At 37.6% G+C, this 20794-nt stretch overlaps 1 protein-coding gene across 5 annotated transcripts in view; it reads right to left on the bottom strand.

The window, feature by feature from the left end:
* daam2 (dishevelled associated activator of morphogenesis 2) overlaps nt 1-20794 on the bottom strand; it is an 80592-nt gene that overhangs the window by 21147 nt on the left and 38651 nt on the right. For 3 of the 5 annotated variants that reach the window (XR_012392913.1, XR_012392914.1, XM_001338872.10), the window contains exons 11-18: nt 18587-18725; nt 13678-13736; nt 13420-13604; nt 8556-8945; nt 8259-8366; nt 3747-3853; nt 2558-2642; nt 2323-2429 (exon numbers count right to left, since the gene is read on the bottom strand). Coding sequence is in view for 2 of the 5 variants with exons in the window: in XM_001338872.10 (XP_001338908.5) it covers nt 2323-2429; nt 2558-2642; nt 3747-3853; nt 8259-8366; nt 8556-8945; nt 13420-13604; nt 13678-13736; nt 18587-18725 (1180 nt within the window). In the remaining 3 variants the exon portion in view is untranslated. Of the gene's footprint in view, nt 1-2322; nt 2430-2557; nt 2643-3746; nt 3854-8258; nt 8367-8555; nt 8946-13419; nt 13605-13677; nt 13737-16897; nt 16922-18586; nt 18726-20794 lie in introns of all 5 variants that reach the window. The other 2 variants (XR_012392912.1, XM_073927663.1) reach the window with 1 other exon arrangement.

Here is a 20794-nt window from a genome sequence, read left to right as displayed (position 1 = left end):
TTGGTGTGACTCTTGAGTCAGAGCTGAGTTTCAACAGTCATGTCAAAGCAGTCAGTAAATCAGCATACTATCATCTCAAAAACATAGCAAGAATCAGATGCTTTGTTTCTAGTGAAGATTTAGAGAAACTTGTTCATGCTTTTATCAGTAGCAGGGTGGATTACTGTAATGGACTCCTCACTGGCCTTTCCAAAAAGACAGTCAGACACTTGCAGCTCATCCAGAATGCTGCAGCCAGAATTCTAACCAGAAGCAGGAAATCAGAGCACATCACACCTGTCCTCAGGTCTTTACACTGGCTGCCAGTTACATTCAGAATAGATTTTAAAGTATTATTACTGGTCTATAAATCACTAAATGGCCAAGGACCTCAATACATTACAGATATGCTCACTGAATACAACCCTAACAGATCACTCAGATCTTTAGGATCATATAAACTAGAAGTTCCAAGAGTTCAGTCTAAGCAGGGTGAATCTGCCTTCAGCCACTATGCCCCTCGCTGCTGGAATCAGCTTCCAGAAATGATCCGATGTGCTCTAACATTAGGCACATTCAAATCAAGACTGAAAACACATCTGTTTAGCTGTGCCTTTACTGAATGAGCACTGTGCTGTGTCCGACAGATCGCACTATTATGTTTTTCGTTTTCTTTTTCATTCTTTTATAACCTACTTTAACTCATTTTAATTTGTTTTTATCTGTTTTTAATAATTTTTATTGTCTGCATTTTATTTTCCTAAACTTGTCTTTTTTATTCCTGTTTATGTAAAGCACTTTGAATTGCCACTGTGTATGAAATGTGCTGTATAAATAAACTTGCCTTGCCTTGCCTTACACACAATACCCCATAATGACAATGTAAAAAAAATATAAATTTATTAAAAATAAAGAACCTGAAAAATCACATGTGCATCAGTATTCACAGCCTTTGCACAATACTTTGTTGATGCACCTTTGGCAGCGATTACAGCCTCAAGTCTATTTAAATATGATGCCACAAGCTTGGCACACGTGTCCTTGGGAATTTTTGCCCATTCCTCTTTGCAGTACCTCTCAAGCTCTATCAGGTTGGATGGGAAGTGACGGTGTACAGCCATTTTCAGATCTCTCCAGAGATGTTCAATAGGATTTAAATCTGGGTTCTGGCTGGGCCACTCAAAGACATTCACAGAGTTGTTGTGAAGCCACTCCATTGATATTTTGGCGGTGTGCTTTGGGCTACTGTCCTGCTGGAAGATGAACCGTTGCCCCAGTCTGAGGTCAAGAGCAGGTTCTCTGAAGCAGGTTTTCATTCAGGATGTCTCTGTACATTGCTGCATTCATCTTTCCCTCTATCCTGACTAGTCTTCCAGTTCCCGCTGCTGAAAAACATCCCCACAGCATGATGCTTCCACCATCATGCTTCACTGTAGGGATGGTATTAGCCTGGTGATGAGCGCTGCCTGGTTTACTCCAAATGTAACGCCTGGCATTCACTCCAAAGAGTTCAATTTTAGTCTCATCAGACCAGAGAATGTAGTTTCTTATGGTCTGAAGCCTGGTTTATACTTCTGATTTGAGTGATCGGGGTGACCCACGGCGCATGCAACGGGCGTAGCCATGCATTTATACATCTGCGCGCTGTCTGTGTTCCTCTGCAATAACACTTACGAAACGCTAGCTGGCAGTGAGGTGTTTATGTTGCTCTGTGTCGGGTTTCTTCGCTGGTGTTTTGTTTTTTCTGAACGCTTCCTTAATGTACAAGTGGCTCAAACTCGCTCATTTTGAGGCAGGAACCGGCGAAAGTGCAACAACTTTAATCATGAGGTAAACACAAAACAAAACTTTTCATCTGATGCTCCTTCATGGGACTCCACACGTGTAAACAATCCCTCCATCGGGGTTGCGCGGCTCTCGGATCCGCCCACACTTGTCAGCGCTACCAAGCCGACCAATCAAAGAGCTTGCGTTATGCGACGTGTAGTTAAATTTTTTGAGAGGTGCGTGTCAGTAGCATAAGCGTAACATAAACACAACAGGGATCACAATCCAAAGGAAATGGGTTTTTATTTGCATGTTGCTGTTGTTTTTATGTAACTATTAAACACTACTTCCTGTACGTTATAGATAAAAAAGTAATTCTAATAGTTTTAAATTAAATAATCAAAAAAAAATCTAATTGATTTGATTTATTATTATTTTTTTAAATCACCAAGCAACCCCCTCACATTGTCCCCCGACCTCCACTTTGGAAACCACTGATCTAAAGAAGATTTTGTTCTAAAATCATCAAATAATCACACTGTTTTTTTAATCTAAACCTTAATTATTTAGCAGTACCTGCTCATCTCAAACAGAAAGCGGTCAGCCCGGGCCATACGCTCAAGCTCATGCTTGTGTTCCTCCAGAAGGTCCATATCACTTTTTTCAGGAACAAACTTAAGCAGCTGTAAAATAAAACCAACAAACATTTACACGTGCAGAGCATTTGCTTATAAGTATTAGTTGTACTAATCAAAAACTTAGTAGTTCTATTGTTCATGACCAACGACTGACATTATTATATAGCACTCACCTGTTCTAACATGTCTTTAGCCAGTTCTTCCCTCTCGTCCATCTCTAGAACAGCTCTTTTTAGTTCTTCATTGCTCATTTTTAGCCTGTATTAAAAGAAAGTGCTGTCTTTATTACTATATATATATATATATATATATATATATATATATATATATATATATATATATATATATATATATATATATTTATTTATTTATTTATTTATTTATTTATTTTTATATATATATATATATATATATATATATATATATATATATATATATATATATATATATATATATATATATATATATATATATATATATATATATATATGAATTATTAGACCGCTTGTTTATTTATTTTTTCCCAATTTCTGTGTAACGGAGAGATTTTTTCAACACATTTCTAAACATAATAATTTTAATAACTCATTTCTAATAACTGATTTTTTTTTATCTTTGTCATGATGACAGTAAATAATATTTATTTAGATATTTTCAAGACACTTCTATGCAGCTTAAAGGGACATTTAAAAGCTTAACTAGGTTAATTAGGTTAACAAGGCAGGTAGTTAACTAGGGTAATTAGGCAAGTTATTGTATAACGATGGTTTGTTCTGTAGAATATTGAGAAAATATAACTTATATTAAGTTATAATTTTGTCCCTAAAACGGATTGTAAAAGTTTTAAAACTGCTTTTATTGTAGCCTAAATAAAACAAACAAGACTTTCTCCAGAAGAAAAAATATTATCAGACATATTGTGAAAATGCTCTGTTACACATCATTTGGAAAATATTTAAAAAAGAAGAAAAAAATATTATTGGGGCTAATAATTCAAATGTATATATATATATATATATATATATATATATATATATATATATATATATATATATATATATATATATATATATATATATATATATATATATATATATATATGTATGTATGTGTATGTATGTATGTGTATATATATGTGTGTGTGTGTGTGTGTGTGTGTGTGTGTTTGTGTGTGTGTGTGCATTTTGTTTTATTAAAGTGATTTATTTAAAAGTGTTGCCAAATGAGATTTTGGGGGTGGGGGTCTAAATATCTCATCTCCTACTAATAACCAATTAGCTTATTCTTGTCCAAGACAAGGAGTAAGTTGACATTAACAATATACAATATATCAGCAATGCTGAATTGGGGAAATGTACATACTTGGAAAGCAAAATGACACAGTTCTGGGCCCTCCGGCCGTCAATGACAGATAGCTCTTTGACTTTGCGTGCACTCAGATTAAGGTCATCCATTGATCCTGTCTCTTTCTGCAAAAGAGCGAGGAAAAAACAATCAACAGGATGGTTTGGATTCACTTTCTGCTAATGAAATGTTAAAAATAATGTAATATTTTTTAAATAATCAAAGTTTCAATTGGGACACTTTTGTTATTGTTTTTAATCAGTTTTTTGTCTTAGCTGAATCTGATATTTCAATGGGTGCATTGAGAAGTAAACACAATATACAGTACATGTATATATAACCTTCTAAGTGTATCTCAAAACGCCACTATTCAGAACACTATTCCACCATGAATATGCAGCTGAAGCATCACAGATGCTTGAAAGTCACTTGGCTTTTTCATGGAAAACATTTATCTATTTATAGATCCAGACCGTTTCCTGTTCTGTGAATGCTCAATGAGGTTAGTCATGTAACTCCATGGTGGTCCAAGAGAGCATACTCAGTCCACACAGACCCCTGCAGCTCTCTTTGAGCTGTAACAAAGAATGAGGGATAGGTGGAAGGTAATTTCTGTCCAAAACATGCCTCAGCTACATTTGATTCAACAGTAAAATCTTAGTTACAGTCATTTAGCCAATATCTGTTTGCTATTACAATCTTATATCTGAACACTAGATGAGCAGCTCATTATCAAAAAGTTGACCTCTAGTTGTTGTAGAAAAGTAATCATTTAGAAGAATTTTCCACCAACAGTCAGCCTATGTGTATACCTATTCATTATCTTCAACTAGTTACTGTCAACATTGCCAACTGTACATTGTCTTGTTTTTTGGGCAACCCAGGCTCATTGTGGAAACGTAGTCCCGCGGACGTTTCTGAGATCGCGGAATACGTCCCGGCGGTTACGTACGGCTGCAGTTTTTGTTTGCGCGAATCCGCGAGAGGCCGCTGTTCCACGCTTTTTCGCACCTCAGACGCCTCTGTTCTCGCGTGAACCCGCCGGAGGCTGCTGTCCAACTGACCGGATGATTGATTGCGCGACCGGTCAATCGGCCGACCCGCCCTCCTCCTTCCCTGAACCCAACCAATTTTACCGATCGACCCGCCCGCCCGCTCGCTTCCCTAAACCCGAGCAACAGTTCACAAAAGCCGTCCAAAAAAATAAAACCGCGTTTTCGGATTTCGCCGCGTTCTCACCCTGTCACGAAACTTGTTCACTTAATTTTTGGGATTCTGTTTTTGTCTTACCTGATTGCTGGAACTGCTCTTCCCCGGACTTGAATCGGTCGCCGTGGTCGACCCCTCTCTGCATCTCAAGCCTGCCGACGTACACGCTGAGCTGAGTGGACAAACGGGTTGCAGCGGGGAAGCCCTCCACAAGGAGGTAAGGCAAGCGCGAAAGGGAACAGCGTCACACCGCCCCGCAGCGTTCGTTTGAAAAAAAATAAACGCGGCCGTACGTACCCCGCGGGACGTATTCCGCTGTCTCCGGAAACGTCCGCGGGACTACGTTTTCAGAATGAGCTTGGGTTGTTTTTGGGAGTATGTTGTATTTTGCACTGTCTGTTTGCACTGTCGTTGTATTTGTCTGCTGCCAGAACCTAAGCTTTTCACTTTTCACAAGTGCTGCTGATGATGTGACAGTAAGTGATTTGATTTAATACTGTCTTTACATTCAAATTAATAATAAACAGTGATCAGATGTCACTCGCCAAAAAAAAAAAAAAGGGATAAGTGAGCACCTCCTGTAGTAGAGAAAGGAACAAAAGACAAAAATAACTTCTTGCAGGCCTCAGAATCTCACACAACACGTTAATTACAGCTATCATTAAAAAAAAATAACTCTGATAAAGTCAATATCAGGAGATGATAGAATATCTGCAGCATTTCTGCACTGAAACACTTCTTATTGCACAAAGCACTCAGGTATCTACAGCAGGGGTCACCAATCTCGTTTCTGGAGGGCCGGCGCCCTGCAGGGTTTAGCTCCAACTTGCCTCAACACACCTGCCTGGATGTTTCAAGTATACCTAGTAAGACCTTGATTAGCTTGTGTTTGATTAGGGTTGAAGCTAAAATCTGCAGGACACCGGACGTCCAGGAACAAGTTTGGTGACCCCTGATCTACAGTATATAACAATTCAGTAAAGAACAGCTGCTTTAGTGACTCAAAATGGTGGTTCTTTTTCTATCACAAAGCATAGATGTTCAGCCTAAAAAATCATTCCAGAAGTTATTCTGTGTGTCATGAATATGAAGGATATGTTATGCATGCTTATGACAACTGTCATTAAGTGTGATTCGCTCAGGTATGTCTATTGAAATGCAAAGATGAGATTGTTTGACATGTCTTTTCTACGACAACTTGAAACATATCATAACCTGTCAGTGTCTTTGTCATGATAACTTGACATTACTGATACAACTTCACAAACCATAAACATCATCGTCCATTAGTGTCATTCATGTCAGGGTGTCTGCGTTTAAGTTGTGGCCGCGCACTTCAGTCTTGTCCTGTTATTGTGAACGCATGGTTAATGATTTCTCTAATTGGCTATGTGTTCTTGTCCCGTTTTATGTGAGCACATGGCTTGTGTTGTGTCTGTGTCATGTGCTCTCCCGTCTATTGTCTAGTCCCACCCTCATTGTTAACCCATTATTAGTTAATTATGTCCATCTGTTTGTGTGTTAATTTACTTTTGTTTATATTCCCCTCATGTCTGCCGTCCTCCTGCACCAGTTCGTCGTCAATCTTTACCTGGCCTGGGGTCCGTTCTTCGTACCTCGCTTAAATGATCTAAGATTATTTGGCAGATCCTGGATCTTTTAATCTTGATAACTGATATCTCGCTAATTTGATTCTTCAAACGAGTTTGCAAATCAGATTAGAATGTCTGGATAAGCTGATCTGAGATTGCTGCGTGTGTTGTGAAGGACAGATCTATCGATCATCGAAAACATGATCAGCAATGCAACGATTGGCTGATGGCACAGCAGCGTAATGACATCATCTGATTAATATTCAATTATCCATGTGAGCAAATTTACATCAAATTAGCAGTAAACGGCTTGTTAAATATGACACGCAATAACCTAACACATTTGTTGTGAGCTGCAGGCTTTACACTTTCATGTGTCAAGAGTATTCATCATGTATTTCAATGCAAATCAATGTATTTAGTTCCACATTTAGAAAATATTTTCTTTATTATAGTAGCCGTTTTTTAAATCGGTGTAAAGAATAACTGGTTATTTAGAAAAGCGTTTTCATATTGGTAAAGGTATCTGCAACTTTTGTGAAGCATCAAATCACCGGCATATTAACTATCAAAACATGTTTATAACTGCATAAATGTATTATTGCTTTAAAAAAAGTCACATATTCTGCATTTCTATTATAAACAATTTGTACTAAACCGATCTAAAAAGTTCATATCAATAAGTTTTCTCTTTGCACCACCAGGTGGCAATCTTTGTACTTTCATTTCGAGGGTGCAGATTGCATACGTTTTATTAATATGTATAACTTAATTTATTTTATTAATGACTATAACTTTATATATATGGTTAAAAAATATGTACCATTTCCCAAGTGTATATAACTACTACTGTAAGAAAATATCAGAATTCGGAACATACTTTCAGTATTATCTTTGCTTGAACTAAGCCGATCTAATCCTGTTTATATGAATTGAACCTGCTTCTGATCAGGTTTGACCTAGCAGAACTGTTGCTATGACAACAACTCTCGGATCAGCTTTGAAGAACGAAACGGTCCTGGATCGTGTCAAATCATCAATATCCAAATCCAGCTAACTGAGTAATCCACGTACAAAGAACGGACCCCTGTTGTGTCCAGCCCTGCCTTGTCTTGCTAGCCCAGTCAAGTTTGTTTTTTTGTCTTTTGATTCATGTTTTTGCCCTCGGGGTAGTTTGTTTTACCTTCATGTTTTATTTTATAATAAATTATTTTGTCTGCAATCGGGTCCTCGCTCCCTCATCCTTCCCGAACTGTGACAAATTCATTTCTCAGTAAAATGACCAATAGTTTGTCAAATAATTTTATAACAGCATCATTAATATTTAATGACATTTACTGTCATTTTAACAACAAATTCAATTCGCATACTTTACTTGAGATCAAGAGAAATATTAATAATGCTGTTAGCAAATTCCTGACCGTTAAAATGGCCTCACGACAGTCATGTTTATGACAGATTTATGACAAGTTTTGTTGTCTTCGTAATGTTAAGCTGTTATGACAAAAACAAATGTCGAAACATTTCTATTCTAAATGCACCAAAACACCATTTCTTGCCCAAAGCACTAAGGCATCTGTATTACAATTCTGAAAAAAAGAGCTGCTTAGTGACTGTGCCATGAGGTTTATAGATATTACGACTAAAAATTATTCTAGAAATATTTCTCTATATTAACTGATTGATATCGAAAGCACACATTGAAGATACAACTCGCACACTTGCATACTTGCTGCCTCTGATAAGCTGAAAACATCTTCTCGATATCTTTCAGGTCAAGAACTTTAAAGGCCCTTCTGTCATCAATCCCATACCAGATGGTGTCAGTGATCTCATTCTGCAAGAGTTATAGAAAAATGAGCTATGAACATACTACAATTAAGCATTAGTATCAAACAATAACTGTCAGATAAAATTTTTGCATTAACCTCAAGAGTGAGAAATTGAGGATTGGTAAAATGCAATCAATTAATCGGAAAGCAATCATAACATGTAAGGCCTCAGGAGGATCTCATGACTGACTTACCCCTCCCAGTTTGGACCAGTTAAAGGATTTGAGTGGTTGTGAGGGTTGGGGGATACTCTTTGTCTGCGGGCTGGTTGTGGAGCTATTTGAAGCAGGTCCAGGTGGAATCCCAGAAAAGATGGGCGGGGCTCCAGGTGGAGGTTGAGGACATCCAAAAGAGGGTGGAGGAGGGGGTGGAGGTGGACTAGAGAAAGCAAAAGATGGAGGAAGAGGTGGAAGAAGTGGAGGTGGAGGAGGAGGAGGGGGATGAAGAAGGGGAGGAGGTGGTGGAGGAGGAGGAGGAGGAAAAAGAAGAGGAGAGCCACCCAACATGATAGGTGGTGAAGGTGGAGGGGGTGGCATTGGGCTGCCAGGGAGCGGATGAGGAAAGGGTAAGGGAACTCCAACATACTGAAAAAAACAAAACAAATATTTATTCATTCATTCATTCATTTATTTTCTTGTCGGCCTAGTCCCTTTATTAATCCGCGGTCACCACAGCGGAATGAACCCCCAACTTATCCAGCAAGTTTTTTTTACGCAGCGGATGCCATTCCAGCCGCAACCCATCTCTGGGAAACATCCACACACACACTCATACACTACGGACAATTTAGTCTACCCAATTCACCTGTACCGCATGTCTTTGGACTTTGGGGGAAACCAGAGCACCCGGAGGAAACCCACGCGAAAGCAGGGAGAACATGCAAACTCCACACAGAAATGCCAACTGAGCCGAGGCAAGACCCAGCGACCTTCTTGCTATGAGGCGACAGCACTACCTACTGCGCCACTGCTTCGCCTACAAAACAAATATAATAATAATAAAAAAAAGGTAATACTTTTTAATTATAATTCCCGGCAGCTAGCTCTCTGCAACTCTCACATGGTCACCCACTGAAGCTAGGGCTGTGCCCGGTCAGTACCTGGATGGGAGACCACATGGGAAAGCTTGGTTGCTGCCGGAAGTGGTGTAAGTGAGACCAGCAGGGGGCGCTCAACCCCATATACTGCCCCAGTATATAGATGGGGACTCTATACTGCTTAGTGAGCGCCGTCTTTCGGATGAGACATTAAACCTAGGTCCTGACTCTCTGTGCTCGTTAAAAATCTTTGGATGTCATTTGAAAAAAAGAGTAGGGGTTTAACCCCGGCATCCTGGCCAAATCTGCCCACTGGACTCTGTCCATCATGGCCTCCTAACCATCCCCATATCATAAATGGCTTCATTACTCTGTCTCCACCAATCAGCTGGTGTGTGGTTTGCGATCTGGCGCAATATGGCCGATGTCAAGGGCATTGCTGTCAAAAGCATTGTTAATGTTTAAACCATTTATATTCATAAATATTCATAATAATATGAATTAATCTGCCTTGTTTTTGAACTGTGCACAGCTGTAGCTGTTTAGTTAGGCCTACTACGCTACTGTATTTTAACACTGGTCATTATGGTGGTACTTGGAGAGACAATTTTTTTCTGAGGTGGTACCATCTTTGTTAACTCATTATTAGTGTATTATGTTCAGCTGTTTGTCTGTTAATTATTTCTGTTTATAGTCTCCTCGTGTCTGCTGTCCTGTGCCAGTTCATCATATATCCTGCATACGTGGTTCATCTTGTGCTGTTTCCAGTCTTGTCATGTCCAGCCCTGCCCACCCATGTCCGTTTGCCTTTTTGTGTTTTAGTTATGTTTTTCCCGCTCGGGGTGGTTTGTGTTGACTTTTTGTTATATTTTTATTATTAATAAATCCATCTTGTTTTGCCCTTGAGTCCACGCTCCCTCATCCTTCCTGAGGACGTGAGAAAAAAATATTCTTAAATATTTATAAGCTGCGTACTAACGTCTATGAATGTAAAGTTACTGTAATATTCAACAGATATTTATATGAATTCATAGTGTGTAGTTATTATAAAGTGTTACCAAAAATAATATATACATAGTTTAATACAGTTGATATACATATACTGTTGAATTTAAATTAGCTTATTTTTAAGTTTATACATTTCCTAACATAATACTTTTAATAACTAAATTCTAATGACTTATTGATTTTATTTTTGCCATGATGACAGTAAATAATATTTGACTAGATATTTTTTAAGATACTAGTATTCAGCATAAAATGCAATTTAAAGGATTAATATGGTTAATTAAGTTTATTTGGCAAGTTATCGTATTTAGACAATTCGTTGTATAACAGTGTTTTTTTCTGTAGCAATTAACAAAATTTTGCTTAAGGGGCTAATAATAATAACCTTAAAAGTTTTTTTTATTTATTTTTTTTAATAAAAACGGCTTTATTTTAGCCTAAATAAAACAAGTAAGACTTTCTTAAAAACCAAAAAATTTGTATATACTGTGAAAAATATCCTTGCTCTGTTAAACATTACGGGTCCCACTTTATATTAAGTGGCCTTAACTAATATGTACTTACACAGGAATTAATAGTTTGTTACAATGTACTTATTGTGTAAATACATGTATTTACTGTGTACTTATGCTTGATTAAGTACCTGTATGTAATTACATCTGTAATTAACTTCTTTAATTACATTTGTAAATACACTGTTGACCATCCCTTACACTTTAACCCACCCTTAAACCTACCCACGCCACCAAACCTGTCCATAACCCAACCTTTATCCCAACTCAAAAGCACCACAAGTGTTCTCAAATACATTATGAACACAGTGAGTACATTGTATTTATTTTTTGATGCAAGTACATAGTAGTTAAGGACACTTAATATAAAGTGGGACCACATTACGAAAAAAGAAAAGAACAAAAAAAATCAAAGGAGGTCTAATAATTTTGACATCACTGTATATAATACATTGAATAACATTATCAATAATCATATAATTTATGTAAAAAAATTTGAACAAAGTTGTATGAAGGTATAATTCATCACACATAACTCATGATTAAAATATTTGCAATTGGTAAAAACCTTATCATGGAAGCTCTAACATTAACATTAAAGGGCACCTATGGTGAAAAATCTACTTTAAGCTGTTTGAACAGACATGTGTGTAGGTATAGTGTATAGACCATCATATCGGGGTGATATAAACACACCCAGTGCTTTTTTTTTCAATTTAACAACATAAAAACGGTGGGCCCATTGGAGCGATTTTTAGATCGACCCCAACTTGACGTAGGAGTGCGGTCTCCCCACCCACCATTATTGATTGACAGGCGCATCACCATATCCTCAGTTTGTTGTTCCACGTCCGCCATTTTCACAGTGTGAGTCAAAGCGATGTCACTAAAGGAACACCCTTGCTCTATTTTTAAATGTAAGGCTCATTGGGCTCAACACAACATTAATACTATCCACATTATTGCTTTAATCTGAATTATTGTTTGTAACTTTAGGTAGGTTTTCAAACATGTGTACTTTTCATTGAGTCTACCTTAAACTTCAGCCGTTCGCTTTTCTCGTGTTCACAGAAGCTCCCTGTGATCTTAACTAGGTGCAGCTGTTGCCTGCGCTTTGCTTCATGTGTGTGTCTCTCCATTGGAAATAAAATAACAAACTTGCCTCCAGAAATGCCGTCGCGCCACGCAGCGCCATGCATTTTAGAATTCTAAACATAGGTTTCTATCAGGGTACACACAACGGCGCTTCAATTCGGCGGCTGTCCACGGCGCCCAGCCACGATTCGGGACACTTCATGTTTCTGCCGCGCCACAGAGCGCCATCTGAATAGTTTCATTTTAAGTGAAGTTTATTTATAAACTAATTTCGAGAGGAGCACGTGCTTATGATTGATACCACCTGGTCCACATTAGCTAACACTGATTTACCAATCAGACGACTCCTTAACCACTGTAAATAACCAGAGTATCTTACATCAGCCATCTTCGTCTTGAAGAATCCCCCCTTCCACCCCTACTCCTCCCATTTCCTTGTCAGGGCAGCACAGAGGCCTAGTGGTTAGCACCACGGCCGCACAGCAAGAATGTCACCGGCTCGGACACTTCCTGGCCAGGTCGGCATTTCTGTGGGGAATTTGCATGTTCTCCTCGTGTTTGCGTGGGTTTTTTACCTGGCTCTCCGGTTTCCTCCCACAGACCAAAAACATGTAACATAAGTAAATTGACAAATCTAAATTGACAGCATAGACACTCCATAGCATTAATCTACTTCCAACATTATCAAGCAGGGGAGTTCTCGAGACCTACCTGAACTCGGACTCCCCTCTCGCTCTGCAACGGGAGGGAGCCCCGGGCACGAGGATCTCACGAGTTCAGGGCTCTCTCCCGGGACAGCATGCCAAACAAGCTCCATAATCAATCCTCAGCTAAGGGCGAACTCTTGAAATAACATGCGAATGTGCGTGTCTGAGTGTGCTGTGTCACGGCTCTGGTGCCTCAGTCAAAGTTAATTCAGTGTGCGTGGTTATTAGTCTCAGTGTACAAGCTCTGCAATTTAAACCAGCACACAGTTGGCTGTAAAACTATGCGAAGACACTAATGATTGTGTACTCTCTGCTTGGTCTGTGTCTGAGGCGTACATGCACTGGTGAATGCTGATCCTCTCACTCTTGTAGCTTCTCTCTGTCTGCTTGTCTGCTGCAAATACAGAGTAGGGGAGCTCTTGGCTCCGCCCCCTTGTTACGTTGGGCGGGAAGTTGAAACTTATGTAAAGCAACACACCCTTAAAACAGCGAGCTGTGTACATGCCCCCAAAATAACACTTTTGAACACATTACAATAAAAAAAATCTGAACTGTGTTATGAACTGAACCTAAACTGGAGGTTTGGAACCACTTAAGGGTGAATAAATAGTGAGTACATTTCATTTGTTAAGAAACTTTGACTATATGCAACTCAAACAACCATAGAACACAAGAAGGAAGTCACAAACAGTAAACTCACTGAAATATCGCTAATGCGGGAGGACATGTCCAGTACTTGTTCTTTGGCAGAACGTAACTCCACTCCTTCTCTCTGCAACTTGTCCTTCATCTTGTTGAGTGTTTTCATCATATCCTCTTTTTCTTGAGTCTTGGTTTCACACTCCCTGTCTTTCCTTTCCAGCCGAGTCATCAGCTCTACATGCTCTATAAACACACGTGTGTTATTTGTTACATTACTTCAGTCAGGTTGAGCTACAAAATGACTGTACTCTGTTACCTTTTCTGAATTTTTCTGCTTGGTCTCGCCACTGTTTGACTTCATTCTCATTGACGAGCCTGGAGATGAAAGAAACCCAGTTGCCATTATGTTGCACACTTAAAAGCTAACGTTTATAATATACACTGTGAAAAACTTGACCTTAAATTCACAGTAAATTACTGGCTAATAATTGCATTTATTTCACAGTAGAATACTGCATGTAAAATTACTGTTAACTACCTCACAGTAATTTTGTTACATTACATAACTGTGAAATTACAGCTATATAGTGAAACTTCACAGCAGGTAGTAAAGTTCATTACTGCGATTTTTATGGTATTATCTTGTAGAATTAACTATATTTTACTGTAAAGCTGGTTTTCCTCGGATAGTCATTCTGACATTTACCCTGAGTCTGAAATCATTTTGGGTGTTTAACAGTGTTTGGTTTTATGATTCAATTATTTCTGTTCCAGTTTATTAAGTTTTTGGCTTAGCACATTGTTATGTTTACTAAATAGTATTAAATATTTCCATGTTAACCTTATAAAATTAAAAAAAGATGCAGTGCACCCAAAAATGAAAATTTACTATGACATTCATGTCATTTCAAAACAGGAGGATTTTCTTTCCAAACTGTTTCTGGGGCTGCAATTTTGTTATTTCTAAATATTGAAAAGTGCCAATTATTAATGTCTATGTTGAATGAAATAAAAAGAGTTTGATTTCCTATAACTAACATGCAAAAGATATAGCCCATTTTACAGTAATTTGCTGCAATCATGCTAACTTGATTAACTTACAAAATTAAATTTGAATACAACACATTACTGTACATTTTTACGGTTTAATTTCTGTAAAGTTATACTAATGTAATTTACTGTGAAATATTACAGTAACATTGTGAAAATCTGGAATTTGTTTTACAGTATACATTATTGCCATACTTCCTGTACTTACCTTGGCCATTTATCAGATTAAACTGCTGCTTGTTATTTGTTTAAAAACAAAAGCCAATGTTAAAGACACCATGAAAGCAAAATCTGTGCTTTCTGTGTTTAGTTTGTACACTTGACATCCTAGATAGATTAGTCCTAAAAAGTTAAGCAAATCAAACAGGCTAATCACTGGATTTTGTGTTTGTAGGCACAGATTGGTGTAAAAAAGTGTTTGCCCCTTAATGATTTTTTATTTTTTGCATGTTTGTAACACATGAATGTATCAGATCATCACAACAAATGTAACTAGATTCTTAAAGTTTGAGAACAAACTTTGAGGCTGGCTTGTGAAACCCTGATGGTAGATAGATAGATAGATAGATAGATAGATAGATAGATAGATAGATAGATAGATAGATAGATAGATAGATAGATAGATAGATAGATAGATAGATAGATAGAAAGATAGATGGATGGATGGATGGATGGATGGATGGATAGATAGATAGATAGATGGTGTGCTAGCATGAGTCAAACTAGCAAACCCCCACTTCTCTACGATGTTCTGATGCTGAGATACAGCTGCTGTTATATCGTTGCTAGTTTAGTCTGTTTTGTTGCTATGGAGTTGATTGACAGCTTAGACTGATGATGTATCAAAGGTTCTTGCCAGTATGAACAGTTAAAAACAACCCCCATGTCTCTATCACACTGCAGCATGATGATATCAATCTGAACCTCTACAACATTGGCAGTTTGATAGTCTGAGTTAAATGAGCCAAGTTAGAAGTCTGTGTGACATTCTGACGCGGAGTTATGAGGTCACAAAGTTTGATCCAATGTTATGTTTATGGGATTTTTCTGACGGTCCCGAGACGTTTTTTGGAAAACCGAAAGTCGGATCAGTCGGTAAAGATATAGCAACTCGAGTCAGAATGGTTCGGAGGTCTGACCCGAGTTAGATGGTCGTAGCTTGAAAGGCCTTGGAGGAGATAGAGTGTGAAATTTAGTCTCAGAATAATAATAATAATAAAAAAAAATAATAAGTTTAAGTAGGATTTCAGTAGTCTGGCTTGCTTCACAAGCCAGCCTAAATATTAGTCAAAGATAACACAGGTAAACACATTAAGCAATTTTGGATCTAAGGTTTTTATTTTTAAGAGAAAACAAAATACAAACTTACAAAGCCCTGTGTAAAAGATAAATAAAAACTGGTTTAGCCACCTTTAGCAGTAAAAACTGCAATTTTTTTTTTACAACTCACATTGAGTCTGTTTATTGCGTTGTAGAGGAATTTTGGTCCACATATCTTTTCAGAATTGTTGTAATTCAGCCACAAAGAGTTTTTTAAGCATGGACAGACATTTTAAGCTCATGCCACTGCATCGGTTACGTCTGGCGAAAAGCGGGGAATAATCAAAGGTGCGCGTCCAGATGCAGCCAAACAAACATTTATTTAAACAAACTAAAACTAAGCAAAGCAACTAGAGAAACGCAGACAAAAACGAATGACTACAAAGTGCTAAGAGCAGGGTATAAATACACAAGAAAACAATTAACTAAACAAGCTGACAAGAGGGTGGAGACATTTAACTCAAAGGCTAACAAGATTAAAGGGTCAACTAAGGTGAGCAGGAAGTGACATGAAAACAGAACTGTAACATACAAAAAACAGAAACCTGGATGTTACAGCATCTTAACTAAATTCAGGTCAGGACGGAGGCCACACCATTTTGTTTTTCCTCAGGCATTCAGAAGTGGACTGGCTAGAGTGCTTAGCAGTGTTATCGTGCTGCAGAACCCAAGTTCGCTTGAGGTCACTAACAGATAGCTGTCTGGACATTCTTATTCTCATTCAGGATATTTTGGAACACAACAGAATTCATGATTCCATTCATCACAGTCTTCAAAGTCTTCATTTACAAACTGCATGTCACTTGTGTAATCTTTGACTAATATTTACATTTTCTGAAACATCAAAGTGTGACAAACATGCAAAAATAAATCAGTAATAAGAAGTGACACAAAAAATGTCACTTTCTTTTCCACAGTGTCAGCTAGTTATGATTGTGCTAGCATCTGTGATATTTACCTTACCTGTAACACAGATTACAAAAGATTTCATGGGGTCTTTAAATTTGGATTAATACACAACCAAAGCAATAATGTGACATTGGGGAAGACTTATTTATTAAATAAAACAATTGTAACATTTATTAGTTTAGTCTGGTTATGAATGTTATACTTAGATAATGTTGCAGGCTTTTAGAAGGAACTAGTAAAGAAATCTAAAGTGAAACCTTGACATGTGGCGCTTTCCATAGCTATAGGAGGAGGCAGATAAAACAGATACAAATAATGTTTATTGCCAGAGCTTGAGATATCATATCAGACTAGAGCTGCACGATTCTGGCTAAAATGAGAATCGCAATTCTTTGGCTTAAAATAAAGATCACGATTTTCTCACAATTCTCTAGATGTAAAAGAAAGGTATGGTAAAAACAAACATATGGCACAACAGCGATTTCAATATTATGTGTAGGTCTACTGGTTTCTGTAAATAATTCTATTCTACTTATAATAATTCTGATGTTGAATTATTATGTTTGAGATATATGCTTGCAATCTTTCATATTAGACGATTTTATTCACTGGTAAAATCAGACATTTGCCATTATCAGATTATATTCAACAATATATAGGCTAGAGTAGTTATACTGACACTGTAAACATTTATTTTCATGCACAACTGTGTGTTCGCTATGAAAGAAAAAACATCAAATGCTTGCCGTAATCATAACTCTAAAATGCGATATGATTATTTAAATGACTTTCGGTTTCATTTTGACTGCTAAGTGCTTGTTCATACTTCGCACGCGTCTTCCAAATGATCACTTTGTGCCACAAACTGAATATTATTTACAACTGTATTACCTGTTACTCGCAACATATGCAGGTTCTGTTCACTAAAGTAGACGCGTGCACATCTATTATTAAGTAGAGCTCACGCGCCCTCTCTATGATAACAGCTCACGGTCAGCAGCTCACGTCACGTGTGATTTCCCGGTCGCGAAAACATCATAATATGAAGGCAAAAACGACATTTTTAGGGTGAATTATACCTTATAAATACAGTATGTGACTCATTCAACATCATTTGGAGGTGTCAATGTGACTGAGCGACGTATGTGAAACAATGAAAAGACTCATGCAGCCGCCTTTTTTCTCTCCTGAACTTGAAAATATGATTGACAGAATCGTAGAAATGCTGGATTAAGATCGTCTAGGGCACAGGTGTCAAACTCAGTTCCAAAAGGGCCGCAGCTCTGCACAGTTTAGTTCCAACCCTAATTAAATACATCTGATCAAACTAATTGAGTCCTTCAAGCTTGTTTGAAACCTACAGGTAAGTGTGTTGGAGCAAGGTTGGAACTAAACTGTGCAGGGCTTCGGCCCTCCAGGAATTGAGTTTGACACCCCTGGTCTAGGGGAGCGAATCGAGATTGCGATCTTTTTATGATTAATTGTGCAGCTCTATATCAGACCTATTTGAATAACATGAATTTGCTGTTTGAAAAAAAAGGCGTTAATATACATTATGATATTTCTTCTTATAGACAGACTTGTAGGCATTGTTGTAGGGTCTAACAATAAAATACCAGCTACAAGCCTGCATTGGAAAATTTAACTTTCATTATTTTAGCTTTGATTTAACGTCATCAAAAAAAATAATAATAAAAAAATAAAAGCAAATTAATAAAATGCATGTAAAAACACAGGATGCAGATTCAGTGAGGCAATGTTTGCTAATAGTGTGCGATGTTTGCATAAGCAATTTTTTCCCCTGTGTTTCCTTTACCAGTGCTGCATTCAACCTTTTTTGGTACACTAACTGAAACTCAATGGAAAGCATAGATGTAAAACAACAACAAAATATAAATAAACAAACAAACAAACAAACAAAAAAGCATTATAAACTGAGCACTTACATTTTTATTATATTCCTAACATTGAAATTCTCCAGGGGTGAAACATCTGGATTTTCTCCATTCTCATCTTGTAGAACAATTTGCTGCAGAATGCGGTCTAGAAGTTGCCACTGCTGTATGCTGCCTGCATCATGTTTATCTGAAAATGTTTAGCAAATGTCATACATCAGATTTTATTAATATACAAACTTCCCAAAAAGTTCTAAGACATGCTTTTTACAACTATGTTTTAGGATATGCAATTCCCAACCAAGGCTTATTCTGAATATGTACCTCTATATACATTTCTAGAGAGCGTCAAATATGTCCCAGGAGCTACTTTTCAATTTTTTTTGCAGGGTTTGTTTTTGCAATTCCTCCAGAGGCTGCTGTGTATGCTTTTCGGCCGCTGTCGATTGACTGACCGAACAACTGACTCACCATCCTTCTTCCCTAAACCCAGCCGACCATTTTTTTTTAAAGCACAGATTGACCCACCCTCCTCCTTACCTAAACCCAGCCAACAGTGTTATCAAAAGCAAATTATTTACATGTTCATTTTTTGGCTTTTGTCTTATCTGTTTTCTAAAACTGCTCTTTGCCGGAATCAAACGCCATCGTCACTGTCAACATCAGCACCACATCAAGTCCAGCGACATACACAGTGAGCCACTGGAGAAACTGATAACTGTGGAAAAGCCATCCATATGGAGGTAAGCGGCACTCTGCAGTGTTTGTTTTAAAGGCAAAATGTCGCCATAGGTACTTCTGGCTACATAATTCTTGATCTCCAGAAATGTATATACGGGCACATTTTCAGAATGAGCCTGTTCCATTTGATCCTATACAAATCATGATATATAGATATGATAATTCTTTAGTATTATGGCATATATCAATATTGGTATGTGAGACTATCTCATCAAAAATTGCAGTTTGCTTTGTAAGAATATGAATAAAGCAAACATCCATTTATTTTTAAATCATGGACCATAAGTCCATAAGAACATCAGTGCTTGTTTTACAGAACTGGCAAACAACGGAACTGTAGAAGAACTGTACGTTCACTAAAATTCCATTGGTTTCAAGCTTATAGGTAGAGTAAAATTACTGATGATGTAGGGCAGTCATGTAATCGATAAATGATAGCATCTACACTTGCATAAGAAATAAGTTACTTATTTAACTCATGTTTAAATTTCTATGTTTAGACCACATTAGTGTCACGATCACCAGCGATCTAACCCTCATAGATTGCTGGAGAACATTCACTTTCACTTGGACTACAATTTTGCCACCATAAAGAACTACAAATCCCGTCAAGCACCACACACACACGGCTGGAAGTTGCCAAGCGGCAACCTCCCGCTCTCCCTCAGGAAGCCAATACGGAAGTAACTAAAATTGCTATTCATCCGAAATTCCGCTAGTCCTGGCCGCTCCTGGCTCCAAAATAGAGCGAATTTCAATTGAGCCCACTGTTAGAATGGCCAACTTTACAGCAGAAAAAAAGGTGTTTACAGCCTGGTACAAAAAAAGATTTTGGTTAATACAGCTAATATTACCCTTCATGACAACTGTGAGGGGGTGAATTTTTTTATAACTCATCCGTTTCCTTTATATTAAGTTATATTAAGTTTGCATAATTAAGGGTGTGGCCACTTGAGTGACAGCTAGGTCTCGTTGGTCGCCGTCACGTCACCTCAGCTGAATCCTGCAGATTAGCCACTGAACTCGGCATATTTATCATATTTCTGTGTTGTTTTATGTGGCTTTACACAGTCAACTGCCTTTTGGACTTGTTTCCTACAATTATTAGATGGCATGGCATGCTGAGTGCACTTAATTGTGCTCACAAACCATTCACGTGGCCTCCGTTTCCCATGTGAGTAAAGTTATATACTTATATACCATCTCTATACATGTATGTGTTTTATTTAAGATCATTTATCGTTAATATTTATATTTAGAGCTATAATGCACTTCAGAATCTGATGGATTGATTAGCTGTAGGCTCTAGAACAGTCATCTGAAGCGTTGTCATACAGTGTTATGCTGGATTTCATCAATAGTCTTACATTAACTAACACAGACTATATCTGAAGTGTTTGGAGGTAATTCGCGTTTTCCTCCTGTTGAAAAACGTCATAAGAACAATGTTTAGTGGCTCAATGTATTACAGCAGTGTTTTTGAAAGTCTAAACACTTTATTGATATAGTGTACAACCA

The sequence above is a fragment of the Danio rerio genome, chromosome 17 (genome assembly GCF_049306965.1).
Source record: "Danio rerio strain Tuebingen ecotype United States chromosome 17, GRCz12tu, whole genome shotgun sequence".
In the NCBI taxonomy this organism is placed as follows: domain Eukaryota; kingdom Metazoa; phylum Chordata; class Actinopteri; order Cypriniformes; family Danionidae; genus Danio; species Danio rerio.
Note: the sequence above shows the minus strand (reverse complement) of the source record. Positions and strands in the feature narration are given on the sequence as shown.